We start from the raw sequence: 15,106 nt of genomic DNA on the forward strand, positions 1-15,106 counted from the left end.
CTGGGAATGGTCCCTAGCACCTTTAGCGACAGGACTAAGGGATCTATTTACTAAGCCTTGGACGGAGAAAGTTCCAACCAACCAGCTCCTGTCATTTTTCAAACACAGCCTGTGACATGGCAGTTTAGGAGCTGATTGGCTGGTACTTTATTTCTGTTCACTTTATCTCCATTCAAGGCTTAGTAAATAGACCCCAAAGTATTTTTAAAGACTTTTGAGCAATAAACTTGCCTTTAAGACAATGCATCTACTTGTGTCCTGTGACCAACTGAATAACGCAAACAGCTGTTCCGTTCTCCAACCATGCTGGATTGAGCCCAGTGTCTCCAAGCTGAAGCTACCCTGCAGAGACTGGTCCATTGGTGGGGGAGCAGTGGAAGTTAGCCAACACTATCCCTTGTGGCAGCAGCGTGTCCACAGGCATAGCCAGAAGTAAGCGGTTCTAGGTGCCGGTAGCAGGAGCTCAGTGGTGACAGCAAGTTACACACCTGAGACAGGAACAGTCGGTCACTGGCGGTAATATTCCAAGATCCAGTGGGATCAAATATAATCTATGATCGCCTGGCGAGGGGAGGTCATCCGATCACAAGTATATAGTCAGTTAAATATAAACACTGACTTCAGGCACACAGTTCAGTTATACACAGTCCTTGAGACATATACTATGTGTGTGTGTGTGTACATATATATATATATATATTGTGACACAGTCAGGTTAGGGGGTCCCTCTCCTGGGTAGAGGACTCATTCCTTTCACACACAGCAGCTGGGAAACAGTACGCCAGACTGGATTCGAGTACAAGCTGGTCGGCGCCAGTCTTTATTGTACAATGTCAGAAATAACATAAAGAAAACAAACATAAATCCTAGCCCTGTCGGGGCACTAACTTCACAAGTGACTTCCCTCACTACAAGAACCTGGCAGGGCCTAATGCTCTCGCCAGCAACAAAGGCACAGCACTTACAAATAGGTTTTCAAGTGTCTCTGAGCAAACTCCCTGCCTGCTCTCCCAGGTGAGACACTCAGCCCTAAACAAACTAGGCTTATATTGGCCACTCTCAGGTGGGAACCCTAACAAGCCTGTTACCAGGCTGCGAGAACCAAAACCTGGAGTGGCCGTGGGTGGAGCCCTCCCTCTCCTCTCACCCAAAACCCCCAGGTTCCAAACCGGCTTTTCAAAAAGCCGAGACTCAAGCCTGCTACACTGCAGACTTTCTCCTGGCGGTATAAAACACATAAGACAGGAATCTGGGACAAATGTACCTGCCACAGACCACTTTACCAGTTTTTGGGTTGGCTGTCAAACCTGCCTTATAGATGGAGTCCAACACTGCTTGTACCCTGGGTAAGTGAGACTGCCAATCAGGACTATGAATGACCACGTCATCCAGATAAGCAGCCGCATACCGTCTATGGGGCCTTAGAATCCTGTCCATCATTCTTTGGAAGGTAGCAGGTGCCCCATGTAGCCCGAAGGGCAACATCTTGTACTGAAACAAGCCCTCTGGCGCTGAAAAAGCTGTCTTTTGTTTGGCGCTCTCGGTTAACGGTACTTGCCAATACCCTTTGGTTAGGTCAAGAGTGGTTAAATACCTTGCCGTCCCTAGTCTCTCAATCAGTTCGTCCACTCTTGGCATCGTGTAGGCATCGAATTTTGAAACACTGTTCAACTTTCGGAAGTCATTGAAGAAACGCACACTCCCGTCGGGCTTTGGAATCAACACAATGGGACTTGACCATTCACTATGTGATTCTTCAATAACCCCTAACTCTAGCATATTTTTAATTTCTTTCGACACCGATTCTCTTTGTGCTTCTGGTAACCTATAGGGCTTTAGATTAACTTTAACCCCTGGGTCAGTGATTATGTCGTGTTTAATGACCGAGGTTTTCCCAGGTACGTCAGAGAACAGCACCCTATTTCTGATCAGAAACTCCTTGACCTCTTGTTGTTGAATTGCCGACAGGGTTTTTGCCACTGTCACTTCGGGAACTAAGGGCCCTGGATTTACTGGAGGGGCTCGGACGGCCGACAGTACCGTTCTATCTTTCCTGGGCTTTAACAGATTTATATGGTATATCTGTTCCAGCTTTCTTTTCCCCGGCTGGTAAACTTTGTAATTGACCTGTCCCCACTCTTTCTAAGATTTCAAAGGGCCCTTGCCATTTAGCCAAAAGTTTATTTTCCACAGTGGGAACCAATACTAACACTCTGTCCCCAGGAGCAAAGCTGCGTAACCGAGCATTGCGGTTGTATACCCTCTGCTGTGCCTGTTGAGCCTGTTCCAGGTGCTCTCTCACTATCGGCACTACTGCAGCAATTCTCTCCTGCATTTGAGAAACATGCTCAATCACCGTTTTGTAAGGACTAGACTGCCCCTCCCATGTCTCTTTGGCAATGTCTAGTAACTCCCTTGGGTGTCTCCCATACAACAAGTCGAAGGGTGAAAACCCGGTGGAGGACTGGGGAACCTCCCTTATGGCCAACAATAAATACGGCAATCGGTAATCCCAATCCCTACCATCCTTGCCGACCACTTTCCTAAGCATGTGTTTTAACGTCTTGTTAAACCTCTCGACCAGCCCATCGGTTTGGGGGTGATAAACCGAAGTTCTTAACTGTTCAATTTTGAACAGGCGACATAACTCTTTCATGACTTTTGACATAAACGGTGTACCCTGGTCAGTTAGTATCTCCTTGGGTATACACAGCCTGCTAAAGACATGAACTAGCTCTCTGGCTATGGTCTTGGTTGACGTATTGTGCAACGGGATCGCTTCCGGGTACCTGGTAGCGTAATCCATTATGACCAGAATATACTGGTGTCCCCTGGCAGACTTCATTAAGGGTCCAACCAAATCCATCGCTATTCTTTCAAACGGCACCTCTATAATAGGCAATGGAACTAGTGGACCCTTAAAATGTGGTCTGGGAGCATGATACTGACACTCAGGGCAGGATGCGCAAAAGTCAGATACCTCTTTATGAAGCCCGGGCCAGAAAAACCTCTGCATTATTCGCTCAGTGGTTTTCTCTACCCCTAGATGGCCTGCCGTTATATTACCATGGGCCAGATCCAACACTGTTCTTCTGTAGGCTTTGGGAACTATTAGTTGTTCCACAACATCTTCCCCCTTCTTAGTCACCTGATATAACAAATCCTGTCACATTGCCATGTGGGGATAGGACAAAGGACTATCAGGGTCTACGGGTTTACCATCAACTACTTTTACATTCTCCCTGGCTTTTACCAAAGTAGGGTCATTCAACTGCTCCACGGCAAAGACCTCTCTTCTGACCTCTAAATCAGGCAGACGATCAACTGGCCCAACAACACTTCCCACCTCAATGGGAGGCACATCAGTTGGCGGGCCACCGTCACGCTCCGCATTCTCTAGTTCGCCAATCATAGTAGAAAAAGGGAATAACTCTGACTCAGAAGAAACTCCCTCCTCCACTACATCGACAACCTTCTCAAATGGATCGGGGTTGTTCACTTCTGGAACAAAACGGCTTTCCCACAACTTCCAGAAGTGAGCAAAGTCTCTCCCCAATATTGCATCGTACATCAGACCATGCACCAAACCCACAGAAACTGTGGCAGAGCCACATGGTGTCTCGATGTTCACCTCGGCAGTAACATAATATCGAGTATCCCCATGTATGCAGGTCACACCAACAGTTTTCCCCTTATGCCTCAAGGGGTTCACCAGCTCAGCTTTCATCAGTGTCACCAAGCTACCAGAGTCTAACAGTGCCTCTACTCAGTTGCCATCTACAGTGAGTACACACATATGCTTATCAGTCTCAGCCTGCCGGTCAGCCGTACAGGCTGTCTGTGCAAAGAAAGACCCCCTGCGGTAGACATGAGCAGTATCACATTGCATAGGTTCAGTTGTAAGTGAACAATTAGCGGCAATATGGCCGAAGCCACCACATCGGAAACACTGAGTCATATTAATGTCTAGTCGTTTACGGGGCAAGAACCTTCCTGGCCTGGCAGGCCTGTCTCCAGGTTCTACACCCTCAGTCTAAGGTACATTCCACCGCCCAGCACCCTTCTCCCCTGGAACAGTCTTACCAGTGTCTGTGGGAGTTCGCCGGTGCGCCATCGGGGCTCGGTGGGGCATGCTCCTCAGCTGCCACGTACCTCTCCACCAGCTCGACCAACTGGTCCGCGGACTTAGGGTCTGCATGGCTCACCAACTTGCGCAGAGTCGCAGGTAACGATCGCAGGTACCGGTCCATCACGACCCTTTCCACAATCTGTGGTCCCGTCAGTGTCTCGGGCTGTAGCCATTTTGAGGACAGATGGACGAGGTCATGCATCTGTGAACGTGGAGGCTTGTCCATATGGAACTCCCAGCGGTGGACCCGTTGGGCACGAACAAAGGTGGTGACTCCCAAGCGAGTTAGGATCTCCTGTTTTAGTTTTTTATAGTCCTTGGCATCAGCCAGGCATAAGTCGAAATAGGCTTTTTGTGGCTCCCCAGACAAAAAAGGTGCCACCAGACTTGTCCACTGCTCCTTGGGCCAACTCTCCCTTTTGGCCATTCTTTCAAATGCGGTGAGATAGGCCTCCACATCATCACCCGAAGTCACCTTTTGGAGGAAGTGACTGGCTCGTACGGAGTGAGTGGTGGTGGAAGGACCCGTATTAACATCTCTGGGCCGGGAAATCAGGTGCTGTACCACCTCTTTTATGGCCTGGCTGTTTTCCGCTAAGGCCTGGCGGGTTTCCTCGATGGCAACCTGTTGCTGCCCCTGGGCTGTCTCCAAGGCCGACAGTTGCACCCTGGTGGATTCCTGCAGAGCCCTGGTAGATTCCTGCTGAGCTCTGGTAGATTCCTGCTGAGCTGCTGTAGCTTGGAGCAAGGCTTTAATAATGTCCTCCATTTTGTCCTGGGGTGTAGGTTGGAAGCTGAACCTTGCCTCTCTGAGCATGGGCTGACGCCTCCTCTATGGGACTCCAAGGACACAGCGTTATTGCCACACTCACAAATTGGGTGTCTGTCCCTTTAATTTTTAAACAGAAAGTTTTCCTCTCGCTGCAACTTCAGTGTGTGTGGGTGCCCGCATTCTCCACCATATTGTGACACAGTCAGGTTAGGGGGTCCCTCTCCTGGGTAGAGGACTCCTTCCTTTCACACACAGCAGCTGGGAAACAGTACGCCAGACTGGATTCGAGTACAAGCTGGTCGGCGCCAGTCTGTATTGTACAATGTCAGAAATAACATAAAGAAAACAAACATAAATCCTAGCCCTGTCGGGGCACTAACTTCTCAAGTGACTTCCCTCATTACAAGAACCTGGCAGGGCCTAATGCCCTCGCCAGCAACAAAGGCACAGCACAGCACTTACAAATAGGTTTTCAAGTGTCTCTGAGCAAACTCCCTGCCTGCTCTCCCAGGTGAGACACTCAGCCCTAAACAAACTAGGCTTATATTGGCCACTCTCAGGTGGGAACCCTAACAAGCCTGTTACCAGGCTGCGAGAACCAAAACCTGGAGTGGCCATGGGTGGAGCCCTCCCTCTCCTCTCACCCACAACCCCCAGGTCCCAAACCGGCTTTTCAAAAAGCCGAGACTCAAGCCTGCTACACTGCAGACTTTCTCCTGGGGGTTTAAAACACATAAGACAGGAATCTGGGACAAATGTACCTGCCACAGACCACTTTACCAGTGATCCTATCACAATATATATATATATATATATATATATATATTTGTGAAATCCTACTTTAAATCTCTCTACGGCTGTTGATGCCATGTGGACGAACCTTGCGTATGGTGATACGTAAATGTGAATGCACAGTGAACGCAATGTGTGATGCCTACCTTCCCCTATTGTAACACCAACAGTATGCATAATAGTTGCTATCTTCATAGCAAAATACAATGTGAATTACAGTGCAATATAGATCACATAATAACCTTATGAGAAAGCAGGTGAACACCCAAACACAAGAGTCTCTGTGGTCCAAGAAAATATTGTATTGAAAGTATATATAACATTAATTATTACAAGTTATACAGTTGTACAATATAGTTCAAGAAACAAAAGGTCAGAGTTTACAAACCAGTATACATACATTCGCATGCGCTCCCTGGATCCAGAGTACAGTCATCAGCAGATGACTGGTAGAATACAGCTACTACTCTCTGGATCAGGGAGCCTTATTTTATACAGTTAAATTATGGTTGTGTATAATGGCAAGTTGTGTCTCCTTCCATTGGTCCAGGGGCGGGACGTTTCCAGTTCACTGAGGGTTATTGGTTGGTTCGAACAGTGGGCGATGCCTAGGCTTAGGTTGCTGTTACAGATGTTCACCTCTGGGTTCACTCCAAAAAGCTAGTTCAAATCAACCATTGTTATATTCTATATTAAACATAAATCCGGCATTGCTAATATCTGCTTGCCACAATGTGCGACAATCTATTCACAATCACCGGATTACTGCTAACACAATTCTGTACATTATGACCCCAAACACGATGTTAATATGTGTTTCCATCCCTGGACTATATGTATAGCTGGTTTTCTTCTTTTCTATATATATATATATATATATATATATTTGTATTTTTGGTGTTATCTTAGAGGAAACATGCAACCATTACAGTGGTATAATGGTTATAGTAAAATAATGATTATGAATGGAAAGTTTGGTTACAAGAAATGCCTAAAAATGCATTGGGAACAATTACGTTAGATTAATGTGTGGCCAATCAAATTAATCTCTCACGGCCACAAGGGGGAACTTGTCACCGCAGCTAGCTGGCAATCAATTGTAGAATAAAATATACCTTAGGAATATGAGGATGAAAGACATTGCCTAAATTGAAAACATCATTAATTGTTACTTTAGATACACTGCGCATATATTTTAAAGTGAAAAATAGATTAAATAGGTTTGACTGTATAAATGTTTAGTAGCATGCATGTAGAGGTATTTGTTTTACACTGAGACTATGGGTCATTGTTGTAAGAAACTGTTTCTTACTGCTTAGATCATTTAAAATGCAAACAGATAGTGGTATGCATAGGTGTATGCCTACCATTCTAATCAGGATCAAAGTATTGTACCCTTGGCAATCATAAACTGACATGTCCATTGTCCAGTATGAGTCAAAAGAGGAGCCATGACAACAACAGACAAGAGGTCGTATATATTGGTATTAAGACCCCAGGCATGACATACCTATGTACACATCAAATACAACCAAAGGAGTATAACTGATGAGTAAATATCACCTTTTATGACACCCTGTCTGCTGGGGGGAACAAAAAGCCTTATTGTTTACGAAACCTTGGAACTTGTTACTTCAATAGAATGGAATAAGGTTCCTTAAAAGAAAGTGGTATATGTGCATAGCTCACAGAAATACACACAGGTTATGGCTTTTTGAAATATGTAATGAGAATATGCCAGTTAATGTTAATGTCTGGGATATGAGTTATTTTGTAGTGTATTTAAATATTTTCTGACTTCGACAATATATATAGATAGGGAATCAGTAAGAAATACCGCCGGCCGCATGGTTGGAAGCAGTGGAAGCCCGACAGCGCTGGAAATCGCGATCGTGGATAGGTAAGTATCTACTAACCTAACCCCCCTAACCCTAACCCTCCTTAGGGGTGCCTAACCCTAACTTCCCCCCCAAGTGCCTAACCCTAATCCCCCCTCTAAGTGCCTAACCCTAACCACCCCCTTCCCCGCTGTCTAAAGCGAAGTCCCCCGGGGGGTGCCTAACCCTAAGTTCCCCCCGGGGGTGCCTAACCCTAACCCTCCCTCCCCCTAGCCTAACCCTAACCCTCCCGGGGGGGGTGTCTCACCCTAAGCCCCCCCCAGGAGCCCTAGACCTAACCCTCCGCCCCCGCGGCTGTCCGCTCGCGGCACCCGGCATCACTACGATCGGGATGCCAGGTGCTGGTCTCCCGGCATCGGGGAAATGCGGGCGTCTACATCTAGATGCCCGGCATTTCACCCTTGCCGGGATATGACAGTTGGGAAGCCGGCTGCCGGTATTTAGGCAGTCGGCTTCCCAATTGCTTCTCATATATAGTGTGTGTGTGTGTATATATATATTTATATATATATATATACATATAAATACAGTAGATATAGATACAGTATATGTAACACAGAAGCTTTTTTTTGCTCTTAAAGAAAAATATTTGATGCGTTTATGTTAAACATTACATTATCTCACCTTCCCCCACAGCCTGCACCCCTGGGTCTTACAATTCTCCTGACGCCTCAACATCTCATTGCCGGCTCTGCCCAAGTAATAGCTACACGGCGATGTCTGGCGCACTGAGCTGTACGTGTAACAAGGGCTTCTTCCGCATCCCAGACGAGCTCCCAGAATCCCCCTGTACCGGTAAGTCACATGAGCAAGGGAGGTCAGGCCACTGTGGAAGAGGCCAAATCCTGACATCGTTTAACACACAATGGAGTACAATAGGATCACAGTACTAACTCGCGCTTTGCCTAAACCACCGATGATCCACAGCTTTGACCGATGGATTCAGGAGCTCATTCAGACCCGCTTGCTAGATGCGGCCGCTCGCACCCAGCGTATGCAAAATCAACTAAGTGACGGCAAGGCAGGCGATCGCATGGCAAGGCATAACCACGCCCACTATGTCTTGGCGTGCAGACACCCGCCAGCCTGTTTTAACATGGCCACTAGCACACTTCATCTCCAGGAAGTGTATGCTACCATCGGTACATCGGTAGCCATCGGAATAAGATCGTAGAGCTTGAGGTTGACTATACCCTGCCGCAAGCACTGCAAGTGATTCAGTGTGAAATACAACCAGGTGACGTGTACTATGACGCTGTCTGCTAATTATGGATGCCTCTGAAACGCCATCGAGACGCTCAGACACACCTGCGTTCGCACCTCCACTCCCCCATTTCTAGCGGCCTGTCCCTGTCACCACCCACAAACGGCCTCTCCTGTCACTCACTCTGCCAAGCTGTCTATGCGCAGCAAGTGAATTCTTCCTGATCTCTCGCAGTGGTTCTTGCAGTCAGGGAACCCAACAAAGTGAACAGCAGCATTACATTCAAATTGTGTGCACCTCTGAGTCAGTCCCCAGACCCCCTCCCCATGCCATGAGACCCCCCTCCCATACAGTGCAGTATAATGTCAGGCAGTGGACCTGCTTCCCGGGAATGGCCAAGCACAGGAATGGATTTATTGTTTGGCCATAAAGAAAGACCATGATAATTATAACTCTGTTAGGCCGTGATTCAAGTGAAAGCTCCTGTTACACAATTGGATAACTGAGGGAGTAATGAGCTCCCGATAGGCCTCACTCTGCAGGATCCCCGCTGATCTGTGGTATCAGCCGCTCTCACACACCCATGGTCCCTGGCTCCGCTGCCAGCCATCGCCACATGGTGGTGACTGTGGTGTGAGCTTCGCCAACATGACCCACCTGCCAGGATGCCTATGGGCACTAACCCAACCCAGGCATGCAGCAGGCCCTCCAACATCACCCATTCCATCAGGTACAAAATGCTCTGCTCCTGGATTTCCCACCTAACGTATGATTGCAGTCACCTGTGCTGAACTAGGTAATTGATGAAGAGGGTGTTTCAACACAGGTGACTGCAATCATACATTAAGGAGGTCCAGGAGCAGAGCATGTTGTACCTGATGGTAGGGGTCATATTGGAGGGTCTGCATGCAGCAGGACTCTCCCATCCCAGCACCCCTGCCGGCACCCCTCCCTCCCATTCATCCCCAGGGGCCCGGGCAGTAAACAGTCAGCAGAGCCGTAACTAGAATTTTGGTGTCCTGTGCGAGAGAGAGCATTGGTGCCCCCCCAACCCTCGAAACAGCCTTTATAAATAAAAGCATACGCACAGATTCGGGCACTATAGAAATCATATCCAGTCCATCCTTAATATCGCCATTAAAATGATTTTTATATATTTTATTTGTATTTTCTTTCTGAACACATAATCAGTGTCAGGGACAGGTAGCACAACCCAATCTAACACTTAAGTTGGCCACACACTAGACCAACTTACATTCAACCAGCCAACTAGGTGATTGGTTGGAATGAAGATCTGGTAATGTCTGGGAAGAAGGGGTGAAGTAGAGCACTTTGCTTTTTTTTTTCCCAAAAAAACTAGGTGCATCAAATTTGGGGTACATGAAAATGGGTGCAAGAATATACCACCCGCATTTTTTAAAACACCTGCCGCATACTTGGGAACCCCTCCAGAATTTAGTTCGTTAGTTTTAAACTTGTTAACCATGTTTTTTTTTTTTCTACCCCAAAAGTCAACAAACTTTTTTGGGGTGTCCCGTTTTTTTTTTTTTAACTTTTTTTCCCACAGATAATTTTAGGGGCTATTCCCAGAAGTGAAGGGTATTTTTTTTAAGCCTGCACCCCTAAACCCCAATTCTGCACTTTTTTTCGCCTGCTAAAAGCAGGCGAAAAATTATCCCCATTTTTTTACATTGACTTTTCACACCGGCGAAAAGTCAGTGTAATTGAATACGGGGATAATGATAACAGGCGAAAATGACATCATCGCCGATAACGGCTTTTCGCTCCAAATTGAATACGGCCCATAATGCTTTTCCCTAATAACATTAATTTTCACATAGTGCTTTCCCTGCCCCCTCTCCCACATGGTGCTCTCCCCCCCCAGGCAGGCTACACTTACCTTTAACAACACTGGTTGGAAAGTGACAGGCATCCAGGCCAGGGCTGAAGTTTGGGCTCCTCTGTGTCTGCTTCTTACTCCTGTCCTGTCATGTCTGCTGCTGGCCGGGGGCTGTGTACAGGCTGAGCCCTGGGGTGGGTCATCCTTAGGGTCAGTTATGTGGTGAGGACAGGGATGTGCTGACCGGTCATACTTAGGGACAGTTATGTGGTGGGAACAGGGATGTGCTGACCGGTCATCCTTAGGGTCAGTTATGTGGTTAGGACAGGGATGTGCTGACAGGTCATCCTTAGGGTCAGTTATGTGGTGGGGACAGGGATGTGCTGACCGGTCATCCTTAGGGTCAGTTATGTGGTGTGGACAGGGATGTGTTGATATGTCATCCTTAGGGTCAGTTATGTGGTGGGGTACAGGGATGTGCTGACCTGTCATCCTTAGGGTCAGTTATATGGTGAGGACAGGGATGTGCTGACCGGTCATCCTTAGGGTCAGTTATGTGGTGAGGACAGGGATGTGCTGACCTGTCATCCTTAGGGTCAGTTATGTGGTGGGGACAGGGATGTGCTGACCTGTCATCCTTAGGGTCAGTTATGTGGTGAGGACAGGGATGTGCTGACCTGTCATCCTTAGGGTCAGTTATGTGGTGAGGACAGGGATGTGCTGACCGGTCATCCTTAGGGTCAGTTATGTGGTGAGGACAGGGATGTGCTGACCTGTCATCCTTAGGGTCAGTTATGTGGTGGGGACAGGGATGTGCTGACCGGTCATCCTTAGGGTCAGTTATGTGGTGGGGACAGGGATGTGCTGACCGGTCATCCTTAGGGTCAGTTATGTGGTGAGGACACTGATGTGCTTACCCTTCATCCTTAGGGTCAGTTATGTGGTGGGGTACAGGGATGTGCTGACCGATCATCCTTAGGATCAGTTATGTGGTGAGGACAGGGATTTGCTGACCGGTCATCCTTAGGGTCAGTTATGTGGTGAGGACAGGGATGTGCTGACCCTTCATCCTTAGGGTCAGTTATGTGGTGGGGTACAGGGATGTGCTGACCGATCATCCTTAGGATCAGTTATGTGGTGAGGACAGGGATTTGCTGACCTGTCATCCTTAGGGTCAGTTATGTGGTGAGGACAGGGATGTGCTGACCGGTCATACTTAGGGACAGTTATGTGGTGGGGACAGGGATGTGCTGACCGGTCATCCTTAGGGTCAGTTATGTGGTGAGGACAGGGATGTGCTGACAGGACATCCTTAGGGTCAGTTATGTGGTGGGGACAGGGATGTGCTGACCGGTCATCCTTAGGGTCAGTTATGTGGTGGGGACAGGGATGTGCTGACCGGTCATCCTTAGGGTCAGTTATGTGGTGGGGACAGGGATGTGCTGACCGGTCATCCTTAGGGTCAGTTATGTGGTGAGGACAGGGATGTGCTGAACGGTCATCCTTACGGTCAGTTATGTGTTGGGGACAGGGATGTGCTGACCGGTCATCCTTAGGGTCAGTTATGTGGTGGGGTACAGGGATGTGCTGACCGATCATCCTTTGGATCAGTTATGTGGTGAGGACAGGGATGTGCTGACCAGTCATCCTTAGGGTCAGTTATGTGGTGAGGACAGGGATGTGCTGACCTCTCATCCTTAGGGTCAGTTATGTGGTGATGGACAGGCATGTGCTGACCGGTCATCCTTAGGGTCAGATATGTGATGGGGACAGGGATGTGCTGACCTGTCATCCTTAGGGTCATTTTTGTGATGGGGACAGGGATGTTCTGACCTGTCATCCTTAGGGTCAGTTATGTGGTGGGGACAAGGATGTGCTGACCTGACATCCTTAGGGTCAGTTATGTGGTGGGAACAAGGATGTGCTGATCTGTCATACTTAGGGTCAGTTATGTGGTGAGGACAGGGATGTGCTGACCGTTCATCCTTAGGGTCAGTTATGTGGTGGGGACAGGGATGTGCTGACCAGTCACCATTAGGGTTCGTTATGTGGTGGGGGACAGGGATGTGCTGACCTGTCAACCTTAGGGTCAGTTATGTGGTGGGGACAGGGATGTGCTGACCTGTGATCCTTAGGGTCAGTTATGTGGTGAGGACAGGGATGTGCTGACCTGTCTACCTTAGGGTCAGTTATGTGGTGAGGACAGGGATGTGCTGACCTGTCACCCTTAGGGTCAGTTATGTGGTGAGAACAGGGAAGTGCTGACCTGTCACCCTTAGGGTCAGTTATGTGGTGGGGACAGGGATGTGCTGACCTGTCACCCTTAGGGTCAGTTATGTGGTGGGGGACAGGGATGTGTTGACCTGTCATCCTTAGGCTCAGTTATGTGGTGGGGACAGGGATGTGCTGACCTGTCATCCTTAGGGTCAGTTATGTGGTTAGGACAGGGATGAGCTGACCTGTCACCCATAGGGTCAGTTATGTGGTGATGGACAGGCATGTGCTGACCGGTCATCCTTAAGGTCAGTTATGTGATGGGGACAGGGATGTGCTGACCTGTCATCCTTAGGGTCAGTTATGTGATGGTGACAGGGATGTCCTGACCTGTCTTCCTTAGGGTCAGTTATGTGGTGGGGACAAGGATGTGCTGACCTGTCATCCTTAGGGTCAGTTATGTGGTTGGGGACAGGGATGTGCTGACCTGTCATCCTTAGGGTCAGTTATGTGGTTGGGGACAGGGATGTGCTGACCTGACATCCTTAGGGTCAGTTATGTGGTGGGGACAAGGATGTGCTGACCTGTCATCCTTAGGGTCAGTTATGTGGTTGGGGACAGGGATGTGCTGACCTGTCATCCTTAGGGTCAGTTATGTGGAGGGGACAGGTATGTGCTGACCTGTCATCTTTAGGGTCAGTTATGTGGTGAGGACAGGGATGTGCTGACCTGTCATCCTTAGGGTCAGTTATGTGGTGGGGACAAGGATGTGCTGACCTGACATCCTTAGGGTTAGTTATGTGGTGGGGACTAGGATGTGCTGACCTGTCATCCTTAGGGTCAGTTATGTGGTGAGGACAGGGATGTGCTGACCTGTCATCCTTAGGGTCAGTTATGTGATAAGGACAGGGACGTGCTGACCTGTCACCCTTAGGGTCAGTTATGTGGTGGGGACAGGGATGTGCTGATTTGTCATCCTTAGGGTCAGTTATGTGATGGGGACAGGGATGTGCTTACCGGTCTTCCTTAGGGTTCGTTATGTGGTGAGGACAAGTATGTGCTGACCTGTCATCCTTAGGGTCAGTTATGTGGTTGGGGACAGGGATGTGCTGACCTGTCATCCTTAGGGTCAGTTATGTGGTGGGGACAGGGATGTGCTGACCAGTCACCATTAGGGTTCGTTATGTGGTGGGGGACAGGGATGTGCTGACCTGTCAACCTTAGGGTCAGTTATGTGGTGGGGACAGGGATGTGCTGACCTGTGATCCTTAGGGTCAGTTATGTGGTGAGGACAGGGATGTGCTGACCTGTCTACCTTAGGGTCAGTTATGTGGTGAGGACAGGGATGTGCTGACCTGTCACCCTTAGGGTCAGTTATGTGGTGAGAACAGGGATGTGCTGACCTGTCACCCTTAGGGTCAGTTATGTGGTGGGGACAGGGATGTGCTGACCTGTCACCCTTAGGGTCAGTTATGTGGTGGGGGACAGGGATGTGTTGACCTGTCATCCTTAGGCTCAGTTATGTGGTGGGGACAGGGATGTGGTGACCTGTCATCCTTAGGGTCAGTTATGTGGTTAGGACAGGGATGTGCTGACCTGTCACCCATAGGGTCAGTTATGTGGTGATGGACAGGCATGTGCTGACCGGTCATCCTTAAGGTCAGTTATGTGATGGGGACAGGGATGTGCTGACCTGTCATCCTTAGGGTCAGTTATGTGATGGTGACAGGGATGTCCTGACCTGTCTTCCTTAGGGTCAGTTATGTGGTGGGGACAAGGATGTGCTGACCTGTCATCCTTAGGGTCAGTTATGTGGTTGGGGACAGGGATGTGCTGACCTGTCATCCTTAGGGTCAGTTATGTGGTTGGGGACAGGGATGTGCTGACCTGACATTCTTAGGGTCAGTTATGTGGTGGGGACAAGGATGTGCTGACCTGTCATCCTTAGGGTCAGTTATGTGGAGGGGACAGGTATGTGCTGACCTGTCATCTTTAGGGTCAGTTATGTGGTGAGGACAGGGATGTGCTGACCTGTCATCCTTAGGGTCAGTTATGTGGTGGGGACAAGGATGTGCTGACCTGACATCCTTAGGGTTAGTTATGTGGTGGGGACAAGGATGTGCTGACCTGTCATCCTTAGGGTCAGTTATGTGGTGAGGACAGGGATGTGCTGACCTGTCATCCTTAGGGTCAGTTATGTGATGAGGACAGGGACGTGCTGACCTGTCACCCTTAGGGTCAGTTATGTGGTGGGGAC

General features: G+C 48.6%; 1 protein-coding gene across 2 annotated transcripts in view; it reads left to right on the plus strand.

Annotated features, from left to right (window-relative positions):
• The window catches only part of LOC148516902 (ephrin type-B receptor 5-like), a 170,968-nt gene that overhangs the window by 69,634 nt on the left and 86,228 nt on the right, over positions 1-15,106 (plus strand). For both annotated transcript variants that reach the window (XM_088479377.1, XM_088479378.1), the window contains exon 4: positions 8,228-8,386. In XM_088479377.1, coding sequence (XP_088335503.1) covers positions 8,228-8,386 — 159 coding nt within the window. The remainder of the gene's footprint in view (positions 1-8,227; positions 8,387-15,106) is intronic.

Source organism: Taudactylus pleione, unplaced genomic scaffold (assembly GCF_031769625.1).
Source record: "Taudactylus pleione unplaced genomic scaffold, aTauple2 ptg000231l, whole genome shotgun sequence".
Classification (NCBI taxonomy): Eukaryota; Metazoa; Chordata; class Amphibia; order Anura; family Myobatrachidae; genus Taudactylus; species Taudactylus pleione.